Source organism: Halictus rubicundus, chromosome 4, assembly GCF_050948215.1.
Source record: "Halictus rubicundus isolate RS-2024b chromosome 4, iyHalRubi1_principal, whole genome shotgun sequence".
In the NCBI taxonomy this organism is placed as follows: Eukaryota; Metazoa; Arthropoda; class Insecta; order Hymenoptera; family Halictidae; genus Halictus; species Halictus rubicundus.
The window spans coordinates 13,633,113-13,659,707 of record NC_135152.1 but is presented as its reverse complement, the minus strand read 5'-3'; the positions used below and the strand labels follow the sequence as shown (position 1 = coordinate 13,659,707).

The window sequence follows — 26,595 nt, the reverse complement described above, 5'->3', positions numbered from 1 at the left end:
CTGCAGCCAAAATCGCGATGCGAAGAAACGTTCGTGCGATTCGTCGTGGACGCAAAACACCGAGAACTCCCGGCACGTCGCGTCTCTCGAAACCGAACGATCTCGACGTTTCCCTTCGTTGCATATCGCGCGGTCTAGGCAACACAACGACAGTGGTAATAGCGACAACAACGGTAATTACAAAAAGAAAAGAAAAGAAAGAAAAAAAACGAAAGTAAAGGAACAAAACAACTGTTGCACGCGAATTTCATTCACGAAACAAACTCGGAGACTAGATTTCCGGAAGACTCGCGTCGCGGCTCTCCTCTCCTCTCCTCTATTCTCCTCCTCTCGCAGTCGAGTACGACGAGCGACGCGAGCTTGAACAGCAGAAAAATCTTTGGCAAAGTTACACACCGGTTTTTCGACTAGATCGATCGACTCTTCGAGTCGCGTTATTTTATCAACGATTCCGCGGCTGTCGACCGCGCGCGTCCGAGCAAGCGGTTGTCAGTCGCGAACGGAGGCTGAAACCGGATTCGTTTTTCGTTTTTCGTTTCGTCAACGACAGTTCTCTAGACTGGAATCTAGAATTTTCGCGCGTTTACGGGATCCTTGTGCCTGTGAATTAGCTGCGATCGCTGCCACCGGCGGCACGGGTGATCGTCGGTTCGACGAACATGGGCGGATGGTGGACAGCTTCGTTCTGCCGATCGCTGGTGCTGGCACTCGCGCTGATGCTCACGCTGGCGCTCGTGCTGCCGCTTCTGCTCCTGGAAATCGAAGAACAAGCGTTACAATTCGAAACAGAAGACTCGCCTCGGTTAGGAGTAGTGTTCCGTCTCGAGAATTTCTCGAGAAATTTTATAATCGATTACACTGTCCAACACCAAAATCGTTTTGTAATATCTGTTTGGTGATTCTTATACACTTTGTCATTCTAAAATCAAATCCGAAAGCAGAATTGCTCCATCACGCAACGTTTTCGAAAAATATTGGTTTTTGTAAAAATTCACGATTTTGATAAAGAATGGATTTTATTTAACATCCAAGGCAGATACGTATAAAATGGCAAAACAAATTCTAAGCAGACTTTTTGGAAAATATAACAACGATTCTTATGAAAATAGTGATAAACTTTCAGATTCTCAGAACGAGGAACTATCACTGGAAAAACAGTTAGAATTAGAAATTGCAGATAGCCTTCAAGAATTTAGTGTCGAGAGTTTAGCGGCAGAAGAAAATAAATTCCGGACTCTAACGAAGGAATTCCAAATTTTTGAGTCGACTGAAAAAAGGACACCCAATCTTCAGCAATTTTTGGATGTTCTGTATACGATAAAGCCAACATCCGCACAAAATGAAAGAAATTTACGGCTACAGATTTTGTAAAAAAAACAAAGAAGTAGATTGTCTGATTCTACATTAGACGCATTACGCTTCTTAAGAAGTCATTTCAAAACAAAAGCGTAATGTTTCACTTTATACAAGTTTGGTAAGAGTTTCCGAATATTTTTTTATTTCATTAAAAATTCTCGAGAAAGTCTTTTTTCTCATTTCTCGAGAAATGGAGAATGTTGAGAAATCTCAATCTGTTTGGAACACTAGTTCGGAGGTACCTTGCCCGTTCGACGAACCGCTCCTCTTCTTGCTCGCGCTGCGCTCCAACGTCCGCGGCATTCGAGTTCTCCTCGTAGGGCTTACGCTTCGTTGCGCTGCCGGTCGAGCGTGGCTCCTTGCTCCCGTTGTAGAAGCCGTTCTCGCATCTGCTGGAATACTCGCCGGAGATCGGCGACTTTCTGATCTGCAAGAAATCGGTAGAGCCGACGGTGGGAGCCAACAGCTCCTCGTAATACTCGACGGTCTTTGGCTCTTTCGCGGAGCTCCCGTACTTTCTCGGCAGGGTGGACGACGAGCCGAAGCTGCCGATCGCGTGACCCTCGACCGCGGACTCTGCTAACAAACCGGAGAACGGACTCCGGTAGCTCGCGAGATCCGAATCGACCGAGAAGTCCGCGCTGTGATACCTCGTTCGGGAACTGGACAAATCGAACGTCGGCGATCTGATGTATCTTCTGAGCGGGTCGTACGAGGAGGAGAGAGGAGGCAGTTGCTCGATCGACGATCTAGACTCGACGATGTACGGGGAGGAGGCGACCGACGCGTCCGAATATCTGGCCCTCTCGAGGGACCGGTTTCGCGAGCCGATCGCGTCGTCGGCGTACAAGTCGAAGCTCCTGGTTCGATGATAGTGATCTCCTTGCCTGGTCCTGCCGATCGCGGCGAGGCCATAGCTGGTTCCGGTGCCGCTGCCGTATTTGTTACGATCTCGATGCTCCCTGTGCCCGCTGAAGCTGTATTTCCGCGGCAACGACGCGGCGCTCGTGGACAACCCGAGGCCCGGCGGCGGAGCCGTCAGCGACGGTCTTCGTCTATCGTTGAACCTCGAGTAGAAGCTCCGTCGGCGGATTCGATCGATCACCGATTCGGCCGCCGAGCTGTCCGAGACCCTCGAGTACAAAGAATGCGACGGGGACGTCGGCGAGCGAAGATCCTGTCGCGCGTGGTTCAGCTCCGTCGAGCTGACCGACCACGAGTCGAAGCTCTCCGGCTCGTCGACCGGCGAGAACGGATCGTTCGTGAAATCCGTCGGCGATTCCTTCCACGGTTGTTTGATCGTCGGCGGATCGTCCGGAGAAACCTGGTGCTCGCTCGCCGCCGTAACCGTCGATTCCATCCGGTTCGCCTCGATTTCCTTCTCCTCGAACACGTCCTCGTCCTTCTTCAGGAGCGGCGGCGTCGCTTTCCGCTGTTGCGCCTTAGCCGCCTTCTCGTTTCCGGCCTCGACGTGGCTCTCGATCATCTTCGCGCACTCGGTCACCTCTCTCTTCAACTCGGCGACGTCTTTGGCGCGCAGCGGCTTGTCGATCACGATCTTGTTGCCGGTGATGCTGGCGCGGTGCGTCACCTTCGAGAGACACTCGACCAGCTTGTCGTCGCTCGTCTTCGGAGAATCGCCGACCGAGGAAATCATCGGCGACTCTGACTTGTTTGGCGAGTCCCTCTTCGGCGTGGTGTTCCGGAACGAGTGTTGAGGTATTTTCGACAGGTCCAGCTTCAGATTGGTCCTGTTCGCGCGCTGAGATTCTTGCGGCTTCGACTGACCGTTGTTCGGCTTCGTCTCCGATACGGTGCTCGGCTTGCTGACGGTTCTCCCGGATCCGTTGCGATCCGACTCTTGCGGATCGGATTTCGACGACGGCTTCGCGTCGGCGACGCTCGACCGCGCCGAAGACTTTCCGTTCGCTTGCGACTCGACCGTGCCGTTCTCCTTCGATTTTCCGGGAATTTTCATCGAGGACTCCGAGCTCGACGCGGGCTCGACCGCTCCGATCAGTTTCTTCTTTGTTCGCGGTTTCCCGGGTTTTCCCGGGTCCTCCGGTTTATCGTCGGAGCCGTCGGAGGACGCTTTCTTCACGAACTTCTTCACTGTTCGCGTCGTCCTTTTCTTCTTGGTCCCGTCGACGTCGTTGCCCTCGCCTGTCTCGCCGATCTTCGCCGCCATCTTCTTCACAGGCTTTTTGTCGCTATCGTCGCGCTTGGTCGGTTCGCCGGTCGACGATCCGGTCTCCGCGAGCGATCGATTCTTCCTCGTCTTGAGTACCTTTTTCTCGATGGTACCGCCGTTGCCGTTCGCAGCCTCTTCCTTCTTCTCGGCGGATTCCTCCGTCGAGCGTTTCGCCTCGCCGTTCGACTTGTCGCGCGACGCATCCGCCGATTCTCTGTCGGTCGATCTGGCACTGTTGGCCGCAACCTTGGTCGTCTCTTTCTCGCTGGAAGCTCTCCTCTCTTTGGCGATCGGGGGCTTTTCTTTTGGCGGAGATCGCTTCGGCGACTCGGACCCGGGTTTCTCCGGTGCCGCGACCGATTTCTTCCCCTCGCCGACGAATTTCTTCGTCGACTTGGCCTCGTTTTTGGTGGACAGTTTCGTCGGTATCCTGCTGCCGTTGTTGGCGCCGTTCGCGCAAGAAGACGCGTCCTCCCCGGGAACCGCGACCTCGCTCTTCGCGGATTTCGGCGGACTCTTCTTCAGCCTGCCGAGGATCGCGTTCTGCGTACGGCTGCCAATCGTGTTCGCCGTCTGCTTCGCGTCCGTGCTCCTGAACAATCCCAGCACGGACGAAACCTTGCTCTTCGAGGACGTCCGGCCAACCGGCTTCCTCGACGCGGTCAAATCCTCCACGCTGACGGCCTTTTGAAGAGAACCAGCCTCGGCGTCCGAGCGAACCTCGCCGGGCGGAGCGGAACGTTCTCGCGACTCGCTCGCGATTCCTCCGTTCGCGACGAGTTTCGTTGTAGTCGTGGACGGAGTCGCGGTCGCGTCCTCGTTCGATCGAAGTCTCTCGAGCTTCTTCTCGAGCGAGTGCAAGAAGCTGTTCCGCGACCCGTGCCTCTCGATCTTCTTCGCGTCGTCCTGTTCGACGACCGTCGTCGTCGTCGTCGCTGATGACGCGTCCTTTTCTCGTTTCTCCTCCGATGGATTCGGCTGGCTGTCCTTTCTCAGAGCATTTATCTCGTTCTTGAGCTCCTTGTCTCGCTTCTCCTGCTCGACGCTCTCGCCCTTCCGTTTCATGAAGCGGGACTTGCGCCTCTCGTTCTCGGCCGCCTTGCGCTCCTCCTTCTCCTTCGCGTACTTGCTCTCCTCCCTGGGCGTGTCGAAGAAGTCGGGCCGCAAGAACCGCGATATCCTGTGCTGCTTCGACTTCTGCGGCTTCTCCTTCTCTCTCTCGCTGTCCTTGTCCTTCTCTCTCTGTTTCGAGTCGGCGTCCCTCGAGCCGGAGGGCTTGAAGAACTTGCTCAGGATAGACTTCTCCGGGGTGTACGCCCGCGCGGCGACGCACCCGAGGTCCCGCGTGTCCGCGAACGACTTGCGACGATCCACGGTGCCGGTCGGGTCCCTGGTCAACGAGCCGGACCTGAACCGCAGGCTCGGTATGCAGCTTCGACGTTTCGCCACGGCCGAGGACGAGCCGGTCGTCTCGTCGATCGAGATCAACGACTGCTTCTCGCACTTGTCGGTGTCTCTGTAGCTCGAGCAGAGGTTCGGGTCGAATCGGTTCGATCCTAGATTCCTCAGCTTCGATTCTTTGATCAGATTCTCGGCGGCTAGGAGCCGGTTCTCGAAGCTCCTCGACTGGTCCGACTTGCCGGCGTACGAGAACCTGGTGTAGTCGAGCGCGTTCGAGGAAGACTCGGTGGTCGGCGAGGTGTCGTACGACTTGGTGGACACGCTGGACGGCATCTCCGAGACGGAGCCGTTGTCGGTCGCATAACTTTCCAGCTGGTCGGCCTCGGATCGACATGGGAAGCCGAACGCCTCGTCGACGCTCGTCTCCTCTTGGATCTTGTCGGTTCTGTACGAGTGAAAGTTCTCTCTGCGATGTTTGCCGGCCGCGGTCGCGTTCTCTTTGTATTTCCTGACGGCGTTCTTCGAGAACGGCACGGTCGACGTGCGGAGGTCGCGTTCCCGTCCGATGGTCTCGTCGACGTCGTAGTCGTAATCGTAGTTGTAATAGTCGTCGTCGAAGAGGCTGACGCTTCGCCTTGGTATCGGCGACGCGCGATACGACGCGTCCCTGCCGGTGCTCGTCGACTCCAACAAGCTGTTCGATCTGCGCACGGTCGTGTTGGCCGACGGACGATGTTCCTTGTACTCGGTACGATCGGAGACGGTGTCGATCTCGATCGTGGGCGGGCTCGTCGGCTCGATCGGCGCCTCGATCGAGCGTCGGTACCTTTTCTCGTAAGGCAACGGTCGTCTGGTTTGCTCGATGAACGATCTGCTGAGCCGCTTCGCCAAGCTCGGCGTGAACCCGTGCTCCAAACCGGGTTCCATCGATTCCAACGAATCTCGCGCGTCTTTGGTGACTCGCGCCGGCGTGGTCGTCGCCGTCGGCTCCGATTCCGCTTCCGTTTCCGGTCCCGCTAGCGCGTCCGCTACCGCTTCCGCGTCATCGCGCTCTACTCTATCTGGAAAAAGAGTGAGATAACGTCTACGCAAATTCCACACATTCCGCGAGAAGTGTCTGGCTGTTCCGATCGGGACGGGTTCTGCGGGTTGCGGGTTGCGGGTTGCGGGCTTGCTGGTGTCACGTCCGGTGGTTCGACCGCTCGAGAATAAAACGAATAAAACTTGAGACAAAGAATTTTTCAGACAAACTTTCAAAACTTTATACTGAAATGAACAACTTAATGAATTGACGTGGCGAATTGATCTGAACAAAACTCTATAACGGAATGAATCGATTCTTGAGGGATTGGTTCCCTTTTATATGATGGACAGTTCATTGTCTCGCTAAGATGTTGATTTAAGGGGGCCGGCAGGCATTTGGCACTGACTGTCACGCTATGTTACGCTGTGCCTTTTTCTCTAGACATTTTACGTCTTAAATAAGTAAGTAATAAATTAAAAATGCATACCACCGTGTTTGTACATACCTTTGCTACGTCTGTATGGAGCCTTTTTTTCGATACGAACACTAAATCTCTCGAAATTAAGAGAATCTCTCAGCGGCAGCCATCTTGTGACGTCATACTTGCTTCAGAATTCGAATTATCTGCCGAATATTACAAATTACTCCAGGATGAGGTAGAAATTCGCAATTTGGGCTCCATACAGACGTAGATTGGACTTTTAGGAAACACAATTGACCACTTCTAAACTGCTCGTTGCGATATTGAAGCGGCAGTTTGTCTAGCTTTTGACCGTTGCATACGTATATGGATTTCAAACCATGCCGGCCCCCTTAATAGTCTCTAACTTGTATTTTAATCCTCTAATTCTTTTCTAGCTAATGCGCGTCACTCTTACCATCAGGTCAGTGTCCCTTCTTGCAACTTAATATAACTGGACACCCTTTCTGTTTATTCTCAGGGTGGAACCGAAATTGTTTTGTGCGCCATCTAACTTCCCAGAATTTTAACGCCTATCTTAATCCTATTTCTTTTCTTCTCCTCGCGTGACATTACTGGGTTTCAACAATAGTTCGCAATAATTCTTTGTCTCAAGTTTTATTCGTTCTATTCTTGAGCGGTCGAACCACCGGACGTGACGCTGGTGATCGTATTCGGGATGATGCAACCGGACAAAATACTCTCCCTCTCCTCTCGGTATTTACACTCCTTTATTTCTGCATACATGTAACGCGTTGCCTTCTCTTATATAAAATCTCTCGGAAAATTAATAAATAAACTCTCGACCACCGCGCGTCGTTCCTCTCGGCAGCGGTGGTTGTTCGCGCGCTACTCTTCGCACGAGGTCGCTAGCTGTCCGCAGACGGCCCGACACCATCCTTTTCCCCGTTAGCACCGAGAAAACGGAGATTCTCGCGAGGAAGCCACCACCGCTAAATAGTCGTGACCCAGAAAATAGTCGTGTTGCTTTGGCATCGGTGGCGACGACCGTGCTCGAAACGCGAGAAGGAAGTACAGAAGAGACGAGTAGAGCGCGACGGGGAAAACGGGGAAAAGCGTCGCCGGTACCGTCGCGACGTCTGGCACACAAAACAGGATTCAGAACGATCCGTTCAGCCGCCGTTGCCGCTGCATCCGCCTCTGCTCCTGATGCTGTTGCTGCTGTCCGCTATTGCTGCCCGCCGTTAGCTGCTATATCGCTCTGTCGCTGCCGCGAAAGCGTCTCCTACCACTTTCGAAGTCTATCTAAATACGAGTACATCGACGTAGAGTGTGAACGGGACATACACGCATACACGCAAACATACGTACATACGCGGCGTATATACTCGTGTTCGTCCAGCGATGCGACAAATCGTCGAGCGCGTCGACTCGCATTCTCGGCGAACGAACGCATGCAGCGAGAAAAAGGTTTTTCCGTATGCGTACGAAAATGTTGTTACGTACAGGCTCGTCCGAGGAGTCGAACGAGAATTATGCTCGCGCCGCGCTGGACCGCGGAGGCTCGTTTCCAGGATCATTAACCAGTTAAGTGTGTAAAATGTTACGGTGCGGTCGACGTGTATACTCGCCGTGAAAAATATAAAATTACCATTGACTATAGAAACTCGAAATTTTAATCAAATACGATAAGAATATTATTTGGTGGGATGTTTCCTTTATGTTATCAATAGAACTGCTAAGTATTTTATACGAACGGGTGTGTAAAATTTCTGGTACGTGGGGTTCGACGTGTATACTCTTCGTGAAAAATATGAAATTACCATTGACTATAGAAACTCGAAATTTTAACAAAATACGATAAGAATATTATTTGGTGGGATGTTTCCTTTGTATTATCAATAGAACTGCTAAGGATTTTATACGGAGGGGTGTGTAAAATCTCTATTACGGTGCATTCGACGTGTATAGTCGTTGTGAAAAATAGAAGATTAACATTGACCATAAAAACTCGAAATTTTAACAAAATACGATAAGAATATTATTTGGTGGGATGTTTCCTTTATGTTATCAATAGAACTGCTAAGTATTTTATACGGACGGGTGTGTAAAATTTCTGGTACGTGGCGTTCGACGTGTATACTCGTCGTGAAAAATATGAAATTACCATTGACTATAAAACCTCGAAATTTTCATAAAATACGATAAGATTATTTTTTGGTGGGATGTTTCCTTTGTATTATCAATAGAATTGCTAAGTATTTTATACGGAGAGGGTGGTGGGAGCGATCCGAAACCAATTCCATACGTAAGCCGCGACTTCAACGGCGAATTTTCGCGATTTTCGAATTTTTTGTTTATTACTATTTGAGAATTTTCAAGTTTATAATAAGAATAACCTTTTCAGAAATGAATTGTTGCGTTCGACGCGTATGCACGTCGTTGCTTGATTGTAATTCCGCACACTGTGGGTGGTTTTTGAAACTAAATTCCACGCCTAACTGGTTAAAGGAACATCGCGCGCCGGTTTCCGTTCTTCTTCTTTTTTTTTTTCGACGCTTTCACTCTCCGAAAAATCGTTGGACCGATATCTCTGTTCCGCATCTTGGACTGAAACAATAGCCTCCGCGGTGGTTGCGCGTCCGCGAGGATTACATACGTCAAGATACGGACGCGTCGCGTCTTTGCTCTCGAAACAACCGCGACTCGAATCGAAAGTAATGCAGTGTACAATATTAAATACAATATAGTAGCATTATCAAAGCATGCTGAGACAACGTGAAGTAATAAAACGCTGTTATTTAAACTCTTGAAAACACAACAAATATCAGCCATCTCAAACAAGGGTTAGCTCCTTCGCCTTGCGGTATACATCGATCTGTCGAGATACCATCTCTCAACGAGTGTAAAAATCTCTTTGTTATGCAACGGTTTCTTTGATTTCCTTCTTTTTTTCTCATTATCATTATTATTTTTTCTTTCAGTATATCTTTTAGAAACGCGACGACGACGATAACAACGGGTTCGACGCGATTCGTTCGGACGCGACCGGATCGCCGCCTCTTCCGGTTCTACTCTAAGTAGGTAACTTTAGGAATTTCCGGTTTCGCGATTCGAATCGAGCCAAATAGTTCCGCGAAGATTGGGGAAGTCTGTCGCGGAAACGCTGTCTCTCTTTCTCTCTCTCTCTCTCTCTCTCTCTCTCTCTCTCTCTCTCTCTCTCTCTCTCCCTCTCTCTCTCTCTCGCGGGTCCAGGAAATGAACGATCCGAGTCGCGCGAACCAATCGACTCGAAACAAGTTTCCAGCTCGATTCGACGGAGCTCCTCTCTCCTTTCCCCCGGATTCGATCGTTTATTCTCTCGTGATTCTCTCGTCTCGACGACGAACCGATCGAGAGGCTCGACGACGTTTTCTTTATTTTTTTTTTTTTTGCCGGTGTTCGGAGTTCGATGTTCGATGTTCGGTATCCGACCCGCGATATCGAGTGTCTGTCAGTGGATCCGGCGAATCGCGCGTAACGCCTGTACCGTACTTCGTCGAACGTGACACCAACCGATCGACGGATACGACGAATGCGACCGGAATCGAGTGTCGCGTTCGCTTGATAGAAAGTGTAGAATAGTACCTAACTTGGTTTGTCTACTGGGGATTACCGTCTGCCCGCCTACGGAGAGTCACTCGCACGGTCGCTGCAACAACCGTCAGAAAAGACCGTCAATTATACACGTGCCAGAAAACGGATTCCACAGGGATCTCACTTTACACGGTATGCATTATACATTTGCAAACGATTTCGGGCTTACACGGCCCGGGACCGTACGGTTCTCGCTAGGTGTGTGCGAGAACTATCGGGAATGCGATGGTCGGGGCGAGTCGGGAAGAGGTCGGGTCGGGTCGGGTCGGGTTCCCGACAATTTTCAGATTCCTGTAAGAATCGCGTTTCCCGAACGATTCGATTCCTATTGAGGAAATCACGAAAGTTTTGATTCATCTTTAGGAAATCCCGAAAGTTTCGATCCCCCTTTAGGAAATCCCGAAAATTTCTATTCCCCTTCAGAAAAATCCTGAAAATTTCGATTCCCCTTCAGAAATATCCTGAAAGTTTCGATTCCCCTTTAGGAAATCCAGAAAATTTCGATTCCCCTTTAGAAAAATCCTGAAAGTTTCGATCCCCCTTTAGGAAATTTCGAAAGTTTCAATCCCCCTTTACGGGTCCTGAAAATTTCGATCCCCCTTTAGGAAATCCTGAAAATTTTGATTCGCCTTTAGGAAATCCCAAAAGTTTCGATTCCCCTTTAGGAAATCCCGAAAGTTTTGATTCCTCTTTAGGAAATCCCGAAAATTTCCAGATTCCCGAAAGAATCGGGTTTCCTGAAAGTTTCGATTCCCTCTTAGATAATCCCGAAAATTTCGATTCCCCTTTAGGAAATCTCGAAAATTTCGATTCCCCCTTTACGAAATCCTGAAAGTTTCAATTCCCCTTTAGGAAATCCCAATTATTTCGATTCGCCTTTAGGAAATCCCGAAAATTTCGATTCCCCTTTAGAAAAATCCTGAAAATTTCGATTCCCCTTTAAGAAATCCCGATTATTTCGATTCCCCTTTAGGAAATCCCGATTATTTCGATCCCCCTTTACGAAATCCCGATTATTTCGATTCCCTTTAGGAAATCCCGACACTTTCGAGAATCTCGAAATTTTCGGGAACCCGTCCCGAACCGGAAAAAATGTGTTCCCGACCCGATATTTCAGGTTCTCGCACACCCCTAGTTCTCGCCGTTGAGGCTTTCGGACGCGAGCCGTGTACTTATTTTCAGGATTATTATCTGAACGTTTCGCCGCTGGCATGATCGGTATCCAAATGCAACGGTTGCGGAACGTTCTGGAAATAATTCGAAAGGGATCAACCGGATCTACTGGGAGAAGCCTCAACGGTGTCGGCGGGAACCAGATTTTTCAAAGATCGGTCCGCACCAACATCCGGTACGTTCGATGAACGCGTTCGCCGGTCTTCGTTCTCGGTTCAAATCCCGAGAAATCGACGAACCGAAGAACAAACGTTGTTCGATACGCGTATCGGGAACGGATGGTGCGGATCGCGAATGTATAATCCGTGAAAGCGTCGATCGCCGGTGGGAAACAGTTTGAATTCCTTTGATCGCTGATTGAAGAGTCGACGATAGACGTGAAGTAGATGCATGAATGTTCTTGATTCTAGATGGATTCTGTCTGTTGGATAGCATAGAACCGAAATTTCCTCGTGCGCTCGTGCGCGTACATGGATACGTGCGCAGTCATGCGATAAACTTTAGTACGATACATGTACACTTGATCAATTACAAAAGACGAATGAATTACGGCTGCTCGTTCGTGTTAATAGGATAATATATATATATACTAATATATATATATACGTGTGTGCGTATAATATTTATTGTATATGTATGTAATATATTACGTATAAAAACTTCAACAGCAACAACTCGCTACTACTGCGTATTACTTTTATACCTTGTATTATATTATTTTACATTATTTCTATACATTACGAGGTTCTATGTCAGGCAAAGTGTGAGTTACGTCTGTGAGTAATTTTAATAGCGAAAACCCTTGGCCGCGAAAATTCGCGCGACCGCTCGCGGGAACGTCGCGACGCCGAATTCCGTTAGGCTCGTGGACGCGCACGAGCACGGGATCGTGGTGGAAGTGCAGCGGGACATCACGGTTATTCGAATGAAAATTGTGAACGTACACAGAGAGCAGGCAGGTACCGTTTTTGCGAGGAACATCGTGCAAGACATGCGCTTCGAAGAGCTGACGATTCGCGCGTTCCTCCCACCGTCCCACCCTCTATATATCACGGAAACAAACTCTTCGAGAACGGAACGGAAGAGATGAGAAGAGAAGAGAAGAGTATATGTATCATATACATGTATAGCAAATGTCGACTGCGAGTCTAGTGCTGCTGAAAACTTTCGGCTCGACCCGAAATTACCGGAACGTCTACCCACCTGTGCCAAACATGAACCGTTTCAACTATTCTAAGTGGGGTTAGTAGAAAAAGTTGCAAAAACATGTTCAGGCAATCAAAAAGTCGGAAAAAGTACCACGTCGTCGGCGATCGGAAACACGGATGAAGAAAACGAGGGAAAAGAGATCGGATCGGAGTCAGGAGACGGCGAGAGGCGAAAAGGCGGGGAGAAAACTAAAAGAGAAGAGGCAAATCGGTAAAAGTAAAGAAAAGAAAGATGTGCTCTGTCTATCAACGACTCGACAATAGCTATAGGTACTAGGAGATGCATAACCGAATACCATCCAGGATATTCTCGAGCGTCTCGCGACTTTGCTTTCTCGCCGCGAAAGCCAGACGACCCGTGTGCTTAGAGTTCGAGATTTGTTCGTTTGCCAAGTCGAAGATTCGACGATCGTCTTCCGCAAAGTCGCGAGACGAACGAATCCCGGATTTAAAAAAAAAAATGCCGGCCGCGCGCATACGCGTCGCTCCTTTGCGATTCCGTTTGGCGAAAGCGCAAAGGGTCGACGACAACGACGACGATCATCGGTCGTTCGACGCGAGACAGTTTCGCGTCGAGTACGCGGGACAATTTGTCGACACTCTCTTACCTCTTGGCAAGGTGTTGTTGCCGATATCGAAGACGGTCTCCCTCGTGGAAGCGCTGTTCGATCCGTGAGTGGTGCCGGGGCTGCCGGGGTTCGAGTCGACGGAATCTTTCCTCGAGAACGCGTCTCCGTCGCGGCTCAGCGAATGCCTGAACTGAGACTCCGTCAACCGCCTGTGCTCGAAAAGAAAGCAAACTCGCGTGACTCGTCCGGTCGTCGGAAGAACGGGCATCGGCAAAAGGATAGAGGATCGAGAAGATAGAGAAAGGTATCTTGTACAGGGTGTAACGAAATTTAGTGTCATGGTTTTGGCAGAGGGTTGTACACCGTCGGATCGGTGGGGATTTGTTAAAAGAAATTGCCGCAAAATTGACTTTGACCTTGGAATTCAAGGTCAAATTTTTTACGCTTGTATCGCATTCTACTCGCCACGGGGGCCAAACTTGTCAAAGGAACCGTAGGTCGCAACTCAACCGTTCTCTTATAAAACAATGTTAAATATTTCAACGTCGTCTTCCGGTCCTCGGGTTTCTCGTTCTTTGCCATAGAATAGAACCATCAAGGTTTATCGCTCTTAATAAGTCGCGCTTGATCACCGGCTTCGATATGGCCACCGTTATTTCGTAAACAGAACGGATGTAAACAAATAGAGGACAGTAAACATCATAACTTTCAGATAACCACTGCCAATAATCACAATCTTTTCTGCTCTCTTGTGTAGCGAGTGTTAGACGTCAGGTATGCGAAGGAGAGGAAGAAATTATAACGCGCATCGTTATAACGTGCGTCAGATGCTGCATGCTATCGATGAAGCATTTGGAAATTATACCTTAGCTCGCAAACTATGCAGCAATTGAAATCACGAATCGAAGACGCTTTTCACCGTGTGCAGGTTATACCGAACATTTACGGAAAAGTTCGCAAAAATTTGGAAGAAAGACCAAGGATCTGTTCGCGTAATAATGGTGGCCATATCGAAGCCGGTGATCAAGCACGACTATTAAGAGCGATAAATCTTGATGGTTCTATTCTATGGCAAAGAACGAGAAACCCGAGGAACGGAAGACAAAAATATTTAACATTTAATATTAAATATTTAATATTTGAGTTGAAATATTTAACATTGTTTTATAAGAGAACGGTCGAGTTGCGACCTACGGTTCCTTTGACAAGGTTGGTCCCCGTGGCGAGTAGAATGCGATACAAGCATAAAAAAAATTTGACCTTGAATTTCAAGGTCAAAGTCAATTTTGCGGCAATTTCTTTTAACAAATCTCCACCGATCCGAAGGAGCACAACCATCTGTCAAAACCATGACACTAAATTTTGTTACACCCTGTACACCGGTAGCAAACCGACGCGGTTTCGCGTACGCGAAGAAAGAAGCGCGCGTGTATTGCGATATTACGCTCGGCTAATGAATCGTAATGTGTTGCACTACCTTCTAAAATAATCGGGATACACTACATTGTTCTAAAGTTGTTGTAACAATTGGACTCACGTAGTCACGGTCCTCGTTTCGACATACGTCTGGTAGCTTGCGCAAACAAGCGTCGAATCGTTCCGATTAGACTCTGACGCTGCGACTCTGAGAGCTACTTCGCCGCGGCACGGCGACGCACAGTGGTCCCAAATCGCCAAAACGTGGTCAAAACCTCAGAACTTATTAAAAAAATTATCGGTTCTGCTTGAAAATTGGTATTAGGCCGTTTTTAGGGTCGCTGATTCGCTGTCTCATATTGACCTGAACGAGGGGAAAGACTAATTCTCCGGATAGCAAACTCTTCCCTTTGTATTGTATAAAGTCAGTATTCTATTCGCACTTCCCAAAGAAGAAAGAATTGAAGAATTGCTGGTCTTTTTACGTACAATAAGATCCCATAACCAAAAATATAGGTTTCCATTTGAAAAAACAAGGTTGACCTTCAAATGACCTTGAAAATGCCACCCAAATAAAGAACTGATACTGCCTTCGACACGTGTTTCACACTTTTTTAATGTCTTTCATACTTTTCGAGATATTCGGCTGGAAAGTTTTCAAATGCACAGCCGGTATAAAAACAGCGTTCGTGTTTGAAAAATATAAAAGAATTTCGGATATATGATTCTTTATAAAAAAATTGACATTCTATTCAAAATCTGTTTAAATTTTAGACTTGGTGCATATCTCTCACAGTTTGACAAGAAATGCAAGGAAACCACATAAAATACCTACTCTGCGTTACAAAAAACAGTGCTACGACCACAGAGGCACTTAGGGGTAGCTAATTTTTTTTAGAATTGCAAGATAATACTATGTAGTAGAAGCTCCAACAAGTTTTAGCGATAGACCGTGTGGGACTTGCAACTGTTATTCTACATCTTAAAAATGTATGCCTTCGCTTTTACTCTCTCTTTGCATACATAGTTATCAGTTAACAATAAACATTTGGCAACTTACCTCCACAAACAGTATCCATAATGGACAATTAAAATCGAAACGTTTCAACACAATTTGTACACTGTGCACTTAAAATTCGCAATGTGCTTCACAAGTTTAAAAAGGTACGGTCTAACGAACTCGAAGTTCGGACTGTGACTGTCGCTCAGGTATAAAAAAACGACCCTTTTGCTGTTTACCCCTACTTAGAAACACTCTCAGAGTAACCAACCCCATACTTAAAACTTACCTAGCTCATATTTTAGGTTTTGGCCACGTTTTCCGGCTCTGGGACCACCGTGCGACGCCGCGAGAAACGAGACAAGAACGTTGACCAATTACCTCGATAACGGCTTATTCAGGCCCCAGAACGTTTGCGACGTGTTCGGGCCCAATCTTCCGAAGAGCCGAGAGCTGGGGAATCCGGCGTTTCGGTTATCGTCCACGTTCAGTCTCTGCGTCAAGCTCCGCACTCTGGATAGCAGCGTGGAGAACAGATTTTCCGCTGTTAGAAGCTCGAACCCGTCGTCGTCGTCGTCCTCGCCGGACGACAAACTGTCCGCGTGTTCCGGAGGCTGCCTCGACGGCCGAGAGCTTCTCAGTCGATGCATATGCCTCTGCAGAAGATCCTCGCTGTCTCTGCAACGAGAATGGAAATCGTAGGAACGATATGTTCGAAAACGGAGCTGAAACGAGGGAATGAACTATGACTGTCCGATGCGTATTCGACCAACCTGTGCAACGTGGAGAACGGAGACTCGTCCTCGCTTGCGTCCGACAACAGGGAGCTCATTCTTCGAGGCCTGGTGAACCTGGACCTGGACGCGTTGGTGCTAGCGCTCGCGCTCGCGCTCGTCGACGTGCTGGTCTTGCTCTCGGGTTCCACACTGCCCGACCTTGGCGTCACGTATCCACCGCCTTCGACCGCGATGGGAATTATGTATTCTCTGGGACTCTTCCTGATCGGCTCCGGACCGATCGTCGAACCCAGAGCGCTGTCGGTGTCAGAGTCCGCTGTCGATTGACGGGATAGCGATCCCGATCGCTGGGAGACCGATCTCTGCGCAATCGGCGGCTTCGGCGCCGCGGACACCGGCGTGGGAGGCGTCGGTGGCGTCGACGAGTGTTGCGACGATCGATCTCGCTCGGTATCCCCTTCCACCTGCAACCACGCCGGAAAATTATCGTCCGATAAAGTATTAAAAGTATAAGCTAGTGTCCGATAAATTACACTGTCCAACACGAAAATTGTTTTGCAATCACCTGTTGGGTGATTCTTATACACTTTGTCATTCTAAAATCAAATCCGAAAGCAGAATTGCTCTATCACGCAACGTTATCGAAAAATATTGGTTTCTGTACAAATGCATGATTTTGATAAAAAATGACGTGTTACGCAAAAACTAAACACGCGAGAAAGTTGAAGTTTGAGTCAAGAGATAGAGGGGACTCTCCTCTACATATCCATGTAGCCAATTATATTTTTATGTACTTCCTAATAGTTGTAAATGGTTGTTAAAGTTTGAAAATGTGCCGACGCGGGTACTTTGTACGCTCCATTTTTGTATTTATGTGAAAAATCCTTTATCTGGCAGGACTTTACTATACAGGAATGCATTCTACAGACATTTCTGGTAAAGAAACCATTCACGAAAAGTATTTGGTTCCCTTAGTATACGAGAAGGTTCAGAAAATATTAATTGACAGCGTGTGCGCGACGCGTTCGCGCCAGACGGCCATTGCTGCCTTTTCACGACTCGCCAGGGCCGTCGCTATGCGCAGTCGACGTTGGTACCACTCAAGTATGTCTTTGCTTACTATGCTTAATTACACACATTTTTTTTTGTCTTTTTGGATGCCAATCATTACAAACGATTATAAAAATACGAGTTATATTCACATTTCATTGTGGAAATGCTTTCTCGAGTGTATAGTTTTTGCACAACACGTCATTTTTTATCAAAATCATGCATTTTTACAGAAACCAATATTTTTCGAAAACGTTGCGTGATAGAGCAATTCTGCTATCGGATTTGATTTTAGAATGACAAAGTGTATAAGCATCACCCAACAGATATTGCAAAACTCGAAAAAAGTTTTATTTCGTTGGACAGTGTTATCAAGGCAAACCAAGCGGTTGCAGCATCGTCGAATATCGGAGAATCGACGGCCAACCTGTATCGGTATTATCCTCTCCTTGGGCGTGGCAGTGGCTGCAGCGTGCCTAGTGTCCGGCTCGAGGCTCGCGCTTCTATGCGTCTGCGGAATAGCGGCCGCAACCGGGAACGCCACCTCGGACCTCTGGGTTCGCAACTTCTGCGGCTGGAACGCGTCGATCTTCGCTGCAACCTCGGACCTGAACGCCACCGGTTCCGACGACTTTGCTCCCGACAACGAGATCTCGGCTTTGCTCGTCTTCCGCTGCCTCGGCAGTGTCGCGCTTTTCAATGTGATCTCCATCTTGCTGGACATCCTCGGCTCCTCCGGTTGCGCGTCGTCCATCTCCCGATCGTTCGTGGACGTCGCCGCTGCGCCGCCAGATATCTGAAAACCAAAGGAACATTCGGACGCGTGTACGCGAATAAAATCGGTGATGCGGCGCGATCGTTACCGATGCCTGTTTGTCCGAGTAGGCCGACTGGTCGAATGAAAAGTTGGTGTCGACGGGCGTGGAGACCGACACCGTGGCGGTCCTCAGATCATTCGCTCCGACGGGTATCTTCAGCGGAAGTTTCTTGGGCTCGTGTCCCGGAGGAGAAACCGGCGGAGATCCGTTTACTCTCCTCTGTACCGGAGGCTTCCCGATCGCGCCGGTTATTATATCAACGGCTCGTTTCTTTGCATCTTCCTTTTTCTTCTCCTCCTCGTCTTCTTGTTGCTGTGGCTGCTGCTGTTGCTGTTGCTGTTGTTCCTCGTTTCGAGTCTCCCGAGACTGTTTAGGCTGTTCGACGGACTTGTCCGTCCTCTTCTCCGTGGGCACGTCGATGATCACTTTCGACGCGCTAGGCTTGGCCGGAGGCGGCGCGCCGATGGAAGACAGACTGGCTTTCCTCTCGAACACGCGTTTCGCTCCGCCCACGTTCACGCCGGGGATGAAGATCTTCTTGGGCTTCTCGGTCTCGGTGCTCGACGCCATTTGGTTGAACTTCTCCGCGGTCTCGAATATCTTCGAACGCCTTCTCTCGAACGTTCTCGCCGGTACGTCCCGAGGCTCGGTGGACAGATCCGAGTCCAGAGAGAGCGCCTTCTCTTTCAGCTTCTTGAACTCGCGTTGAGTAGCCTCCAAGCTGACAGAGTCGTGACCGACGAACCCTTCGCCGCCGGACAGCCTGGCCTTGGACGTTTCGGATTTCGAGACGGCTTTCGATCGATCGTCGAGCGTCGCAGCGTGACTCTGTCCGCTCCTGACGGATTCGCAGCGCATCGCCACATCCTCCTCGGCGAGTTTCTCTTCGCGATCGTCCGCGGTCGTTTTCGTAGCGTCGTCCATCGGGGCGTCGGCGACCGGTTCCTCTAGCTTCTGCGACGACGGCGTCGATATCGGCGTCTTGCTTCGTTCCTTGCTCGGCGATCTCTCGTTGCATTCTTTGATCAACTCCAAGGAACCGGCGGTCGCGTCGGCTCCGTTCGGATCGTCGCTCGGGGGTACGACCACGACGGGGTCCACCTCCATCGCCTCCTCCGTGATCGCGTTTGGAATGGGGGCCGAATGATGCCTGCGCGGAACAAGAAACTTTTTAAACAATCGATAGAGAGGAAGACTCACCTGGAAAAGGGACAGAGAGCGACGAGTACAGCGAGTGGAGGAATGCGCGGACAACGATTACCTGGACCCGGATCTGTAGGCTCTCGGTTCTCTCTCCTCGGTCCTCTCTTTTCTCCTGGAGCGCTCTTTCCTCTTGACGCCGGCGGCGGTTGTCTCCTCCATCGACGGCGTGGTCTCCAGCTTTCTTTTCGCGTCTCCGGACGAGACTTGCGCGGACCTCGACTCCTCGTCCTCCATCAGCAGCATCTTCTTTATCCTGCTGTCCCTTCTGTCGGAGTCACTTCGAACGAGCCCCATCAAGCTTTCAAGGGAATGGCACCTGGTAGGAACCAGGGTTTCGGAAGACACGTTGTTGCCGACGTCCCCGGCTCCTTGCCGGTCGTCGCCCACCACCAGTTTCTCCGCGCTGGCCGACTGGGGCACCAGCGAGAGCAACAGATCTAGCCGTACCGGCGTCTGAGCCGCCAGCTCTTCCGCGATGTCCAGACAATTTTGCTCGTAACCCTCGTTCACCCACCAGTGGGTGCATATCTTTTCTATGTCCGCTCGCTTCGCAGGCATTACCGTCAGCATATCCTTGATCAGGGGAGAGGCAGCTGCAACCAAACGCGACCCGTCACAGTCGAAAGCCAAAGACAAGCTCGAACAAGCAAGAAAAACTATACGGTGACCTCGAAATCTTGTTCGAAAAGAGGACAAGATCGTTTGAACATCTACGTAGCCAATTCCGTTGAACCAGCGGTTCAAATATTCCCGACGAGAGGGAAGAGAGACTCACGCGACGGTTTTTTCGGTTCGAAGTAGTCCGACTGCGAGATCTGTTTGACTAGTCGTTTGAAATTGGAGCCGTCGAAGGGCATGGCACCGTAAACCAACGTGTAGAGAAGAACGCCCAAGCTCCAGCAGTCGACCTCCGGCCCGTGGTAAGGGGTGCCTTTCACGATTTCCGGGCTGGCGTAGAGCGGACTGCCGCAGAACGTGTTCAACAACCTCTGCTCGTCGAACACGTTCGACAGCCCGAAGTCCGCGATCTTCGCGTTCCCCGCTTGATCCAACAGTATGTTCTCCAGCTTCAAGTCCCTATGGCAGATTTTGTGCTTGTGACAGTAGAAAACGGCGGTGGCGATCTGCCGGAATATCCTGCGAGCCTCGTGCTCCGACAGGACTTTACGCTCGCTCAGATAGTCGTAAAGCTCGCCGCCCGCCGCGTACTCCATCACCAGCACCATTTTCTCTCTGTTCTCGAACACTGAAAAGACAACAGGAAAGATTGAAAATAAAAGGTGTCCCTCTCTCTCTCTCTCTCTCTCTCTCTCTCTCTCTCTCTCTCTCTCTCTCTCTCTCTCTCTCTCTCTCTCTCTCTCTCGCTCTCGATGAGTTTACCTTCGTAAATGTGAATAATGTTCGGGTGTTGCACGCTCGACATTATTTGGATCTCCCTTCGTATCCTGATCAGATCGGCCTCGGTCTCGATTTTGCATTTCTTGATGGTCTTGATCGCCACTTCTTGGCCGGTCTCTTTGTTTATGCCCAGCTGAACTTTACCGTAAGTACCTTGACCGAGCTTCTTGATGATGTCGAACCTGAATCAAAGAAAACAAACGGAACACGTTGGGGGTGCGATGGCTCGAACACACTCACACACAGGCGCGTATTCGCGTCTACGCGGTCTACGTCGCGTCGGTGGAACAGCGGCGGCCGCTCTTTTCGAACCGAACCATCGAATCGCATATAGACGACATAGATTTTCTCTTTCTCTCTCTCTCTCTCTCTCTCTCTCTCTCGTTCGCCGCTTCTCGATCTTGCCCGGTGTCGACGTACCTCTGCTTCAACTTCCTTTTGTGATTGTGAAGACGCACCCCGCCGGTGCTCTCCATGCCTCCCATTATGTTGTGTATGCTCGCCTCGCCGACAACCATTTTGCCTTAGCTCTCTCTGCAAAGAAAACGAAAGGTCTCGATGTAACTCGAGTGTTACTTCTCCATCGAAACTATGGTTTCGTCGAAGAGGAAGTCGACCTCCCTTAAACCGACTCCGTTTCGTCTTTAACTTTTCGCCGACCGTGTTCTTCCTATCTAGGCGTATGGCTATTTCATGAAGCATCATCGACGTGGCGCGGCGCGAGAAAAACGGGCGGATTCCCCTACTCGGTTAGATCGTTAACGCGTAGCGATCCTTCGGTCGGAGGCTATCGGTTGCTACCGGTTGATCTGGACCGCGCGGCCTCGCGACCTCGCGATCGCGGATCGTGCATCTTGGACCGTGGATCGTGGATAACGGCAAACGAAGGGGCACTGATATCGAGCTCGCGATCCGACGAGGAACGAAGGACGGAGAGGTGGAACGGGGCGAGTTTATTTTTGGTGCGGAGACGTCGGTGTACGTCGCTCCCGCCCATGGACGGCAACCCGGGGTTGCTCGCCTCCTCGACGAAACGCTCGATGGAACCCAACCGAACCGAACCGAACCGAACCGAACCGAACCGAGAGCAACCGTGGCGGCTCGTAAGAAAAGAAGAAGAATATTCGGATCCAAGAGAAAAGATCCAACGCGTGCACCATCGAGTATGGCCAAGGTTCGAGGGGCCTGGCCCTCTTTGCGAATGGAGCGCGTCGACCGCATGAGCGAGACGATAGCTCGTCGGTGGCGGCTATTAATGCCCCGCAATATGGATGTAACGACCGGGCCGGTCGCCTGTTCGTTTTGGCATCCAGAGCCGGGCTTCCGGTCGCGCACGCCGCTGCAGTATTTCGCTGAAAGGGGTCAGAGAACGAGCGAAAGCCCGAGGGCCGTCGGCTTCCCGCTTTGTGCGATAGGATTTTCGAGGGAGCGAGCCTAAGTGGAAACCGTGGAAACCGGCCGTGTATCCCCGGGTGTCGTCGAGCATCGATCGAAAGAAGAAGAAGTGGCTACTCGGTCTTTGAAACCGACTTTCTTTCGGGGGCGATCGACGAACCCACGTATCGCGGATCGAGAACCGTTTGGGTTTCCCAACGCCTCGTCTAGGCCTAGGCCGACGCTCTCGAATTATTTTTCGGTGTGAATTCCGACGAGCATGCCAAAACGCTACAATCCGATTTAAGCTTGCCTGTGGCACGGCGCGACACGACGCGACGCGACGCGATGCGATGCGACTCGACGCGACAAGAGACAACACAGGTTCGCTGAGAACCTTGCCAAATGTCGCGTCGCGTCGCTCTTATGCCTCGAACGTGTCGCGATCGTTTTCACCGATCGACGATGCGCTTGACCTTGGACAGGTCCCACCTCCTTTCTCGCGGCATATCCGTATCCGCAACGGCGGTAACCATAATATCAGAACGGAGATTTCGCTTCAACGTAAAACTTTGATCCTAGTGGACGAGATTCGATGTAGAGAATGGTGAATCGCGAATCGGCTGCGTCCAAGTCGCGACGACGCTTCCGGGGTTTGGCGTTGGCGCGGACAGAGCCGAACCGAGGAGTTTGCCAATTTGCCTCGAAGCAAACTCGACCGTTACCGTCGAGCCAGCTTCGCAGGGTCTATTATCGCCAGCGTTTTAGCGCCACGGAACACGAGCCGTCGAACGCCTCGAATACCGACGGAAAACGAGCAAGGATTTTGCGGAATACCGGGCGATCGGCCGTGCGCCGATCCACGGGACTAGTTCGGATCGAATCGGATCGGATCGCATCGCATCGCATCGGAAAGAAAACGGAACGGAGCAGAATGAAACGGAACACGTGCACGCGCTTGTACACCGTACGATCACCCTCTCGCGCCGCGGCTCGTTCCCGTTCTCGATACTCGATCGGTGCGTTTCGATATTTTTAGCGGACGCGTAGACCCGACCCAACGCGTGGGCAGACCAGGCTTCAGGGCTGATGTCCTAATGACTTCCATTTCCTCGGCGCGTTACCGTCCCGCGAGATTTCTCCTCGTTCTTCTCTTTCCCCGTTTCTCTCGGAGAAAGACGGAGCACCACGATCGACGGACCGAGATTCGATCATTGCCGATCCTAGCCGGACCTACGGTCGTGTAAGATCGCATGACAACACCTCCTCCTGTCGACGAGCTAAACAATCTGGACGCGAGTGCTCCGAGGAACGCGCAGTAGCCAGGTCACGATAATTTTTACTCGGTATTTTTAGACCGTGTCCAAAATACTACTGTCAACGCGAAGTCCGAAAGAACGCCGGATACATTCAACCAGCCAATCAGAAGCACAGGTACGACGAAGCGTCGGGAAAACACCGTGTTCCTCCGTTCGAAACGTGCGAGACCGCAGTACGAATATTTTCGTAGAATCGCATGCACGATCCCGGACGACAGAGCGGTACCGGAAGCGCGACCCCGCGGTCTCTTTGTGTCTCGAGACGGACGACGAGGAAGCGATCTATCGGGTCGATGCATCGGATGGCGCCGTTTGGCAGCCTCCCTTCCAAAAATCTGCCAAGACAAATTTACTTCTCCGCGGTCGTATTATTAACGACGATCGACGTCGAACACGCGCGTCGCGTTCTGTCGTTTCGACGCGATTCGAACGGAACATGATCCCGCGGGCCTCGAGAGCCGAATTTCAGGGATTGCTGTCCGTGAAAACTTCCGCACGAGGTGTCCTCGGGACCAGGGAAATTCGAAACAGACGGCTTGTGTCATATTTTCTCGTTGTCTCTATGCATTACACGTTGAATGCCACGTCGCCAATACGTGGCTGACGGAATTATTTGTGCAGGTTTTAAAATGAATTTTTACGTTGATACGTTTGTTCAGGATTCAAGCGTTGGAATTCGGCGGCTATTGTCTTAGCGTGCGACCGCTGTTTCATACGGTTTTTGTCTCGTATGTCAACACGTCGGTCGACGCCGAAACAACGTTCATTGTACCAAACCTGATTAGGATCTGTAACATGCAAGGAGGATTACTCAGTATCGTTTCATTTTCTGCAATTTTTATTTCATTAGACAACTTACTTCCATTTTATGGAATTTTTCGGGTTTCCAGTTGGGCGGTCTCCGTAGATTCGCGATAAGGTAGAGCGACTACATTACCGTCAAAAAATGGTTTTACGCGCTTCAAGTTTTCGCCCTTAAATAAGAATATTTCGTCGCTGGTAAAGGGCTCGTTCGAAAGAGGAAGGTTCAATCTAGCGCGCGCTGGTCAGGAGCTGCCGAGATTATGCGGATATTTGGTAATACAAGCGTTCGAAGTAGGCCAAAAATTGACGATGCGCATGCCGTGGAATCCAAGTGTTAACCGAGGGTACCTTGTAGTTGCTATTGAACCGCAGGGGGGAGGGGAAGATTTTCCTTTTATTATCAGCAGAAAGTAGCATGTCCTGGCTGGTATTTTTGTCTTATTCGTTCGTTTGCGAAATATCAATCTGGTTCGCTTCGAAACCTCTGATCGCGTTCGATGCGATCGATGAGGACGCCCGTTGAACCCCGATCTCGGAGAGCCATCGACGTCCTCCGCGACAACTTCTATGGTATCTCGTGATTCACGCGTTATTATTAAAACCCGCATTATTCGTCCGAGCGACCCGCGTTGCATATATGAATGAACTTCTGTGCGCGGAGCGCGGGTGATTGTACGCGTGGATCGCGATTTCTCGCGACAAAAGTTTGAGTCACGAGGAATTAATAGCCTACGTTCGGTGAATATCGTTGGTGTTCGCGTTCGCGTTCGTATTCGCGTTCGCGTCCGCGAGCATCCGGACATCTGTGCTATTTCGGCCGGGAAATGTTTCGGCGGTGTTACGTTCAACGCGCTACAAACGGAAACGGAAAAAAAAAGGAGAAAAGAACATATATGCCGCGTCGACGGCAACGATTGTCAACGTCCGCGAGAAACGATGTCGCAACTCGATTTCGAAACGCATCGATACAATCTGCGCGTAGTGCTCTCGGAATCGAGAAAACGAAACGCGTCGAAACGCTTTCACGATTTCGACCTCGCGAAATATTGCATTGCACGCGGTACTCTCCTGTATCGTGGATACGAGCGGGGACGAATGGAGACGAGACCTTGACGGCTATCGGTAATTACCGTTTCGCCAAATATGTACACGCTGTACCAGACCGTGCCTATATGAAAATGGAATTCTCACGTATAAATGATTTTTCAAGTTTGGAAAACTCCAAACAAGGAAACCCAGACTCGAATCCTATCATAATTTTTCAGATTTCTAATAACCGACAGGTATAAATAATAAATGAATATATCTACAGTTAAATTACAAGGGTAACGTGTCGAGACTCGTTTATCGTCTGATCGATCGATCTGCGAATGAACCGATAGACCTCGATCGTTTCCACGAGGCACTCGTTGGCAACGGTGACCGAGCGATGCCCGAGCGTAAATATTACCGGTAAAGTCTTAGGCAGCGACGACGGTGAAAACTAACGAAAGGAAAAAGAAAGAAGGGAAAGCAAGCTGGATACGGTGGAAATGGGAAATGGATCGATGCTTCGGAGAATCGTCTAATCCTAATCAATTGGGTTAGAGAAAATCTGTGTACGCGAGAGTGTGCGTACGCGTAAAGCGTATCGCGTATCGCGTATCGGTGCACCGTTTGCAACTGAACCGCGTACCACGGTATGTAGGTTTCTATCGATAAAAATAGCTTTCTGATATTTCGAAGGGATCTTTCGGGACATCTGCTAATTGTCTCGAGCGGCATCGTCGAAGATACCCAGCGAATGTGCTCGGCGAACACGAGCAAATAAGGCTTCCCGGGGTTAAAGGGTTGTCCGAAGACGGTGCGAAAGGGTTCGGATACGGGTTCGGGGGTTCCGATTCGGATCTGTTCGGTTCGGTTCGGCTCGATTGGAAGCGGAACGGAACGGAACGCGACGAGACCAGACGAGACCGAGCGAGACGGTACGAAACAGTTTGCGAAGCGATCGAAAAAATTCGCTTCTCGGTCTTTCGCACGTTCTTGAGCAATCGAAAACGCCCACGAAACGAAATTGACGCCGCCTCCGCTGACTTGTTCTGTGAAAAGAGTAGAGAGTTCGTTCTCGGAACTTTGGCTAGTCAATACCACGGACCGAGTCGACTCGACTCGACCCGACACTCTCTCAATGAGAATCGACGCTCGGATTCAATCTAAAAATAGCGAGAATTTGTACCTTACGGTGAACTCTGGAGCGAAATTATCCTCTTTTTGCGGCTGCTACCCGCTCCTATCCCGGGGACAAAACTATAGAGGGAACCAACCACTATTTACACTGTTCTCGTAGTCTTTGGTCTGGACCCGGTCGCTAAGTCTTTCTAACGTTCGAACTTTTCTGAGAGATCGCGAACCTTCTTCGTTTCCACTTCATTTTACCAGACATTTTTCGCGCGACGATACGGCACACGTCTCACGCGATGCCACCATCTTTATTTACTAATTTTGGACTTGAACGCTG

At 50.1% G+C, this 26,595-nt stretch overlaps 1 protein-coding gene across 2 annotated transcripts; it reads right to left on the bottom strand.

The window, feature by feature from the left end:
* Positions 1–437: 437 nt before the first annotated feature.
* Nuak1 (Nuak family kinase 1) lies at positions 438–26,595 on the bottom strand. 2 transcript variants are annotated; one of them, XM_076786973.1, is made up of 13 exons: positions 26,314–26,595; positions 21,022–21,135; positions 20,584–20,783; positions 19,979–20,449; positions 19,262–19,796; positions 18,046–19,150; positions 17,610–17,978; positions 16,169–16,596; positions 15,777–16,073; positions 14,517–14,552; positions 13,019–13,188; positions 1,599–6,009; positions 438–752 (listed from the first exon to the last, which is right to left on the bottom strand). In XM_076786973.1, the coding sequence occupies exons 2-13, from the start codon at positions 21,117–21,119 to the stop codon at positions 608–610; spliced, it is 8,265 nt and encodes a 2,754-aa protein (XP_076643088.1). In that variant the 5' UTR covers positions 21,120–21,135; positions 26,314–26,595; the 3' UTR covers positions 438–607. The 2 variants fall into 2 exon arrangements, with proteins under 2 accessions (XP_076643088.1, XP_076643089.1); XM_076786974.1 differs by lacking the exon at positions 14,517–14,552.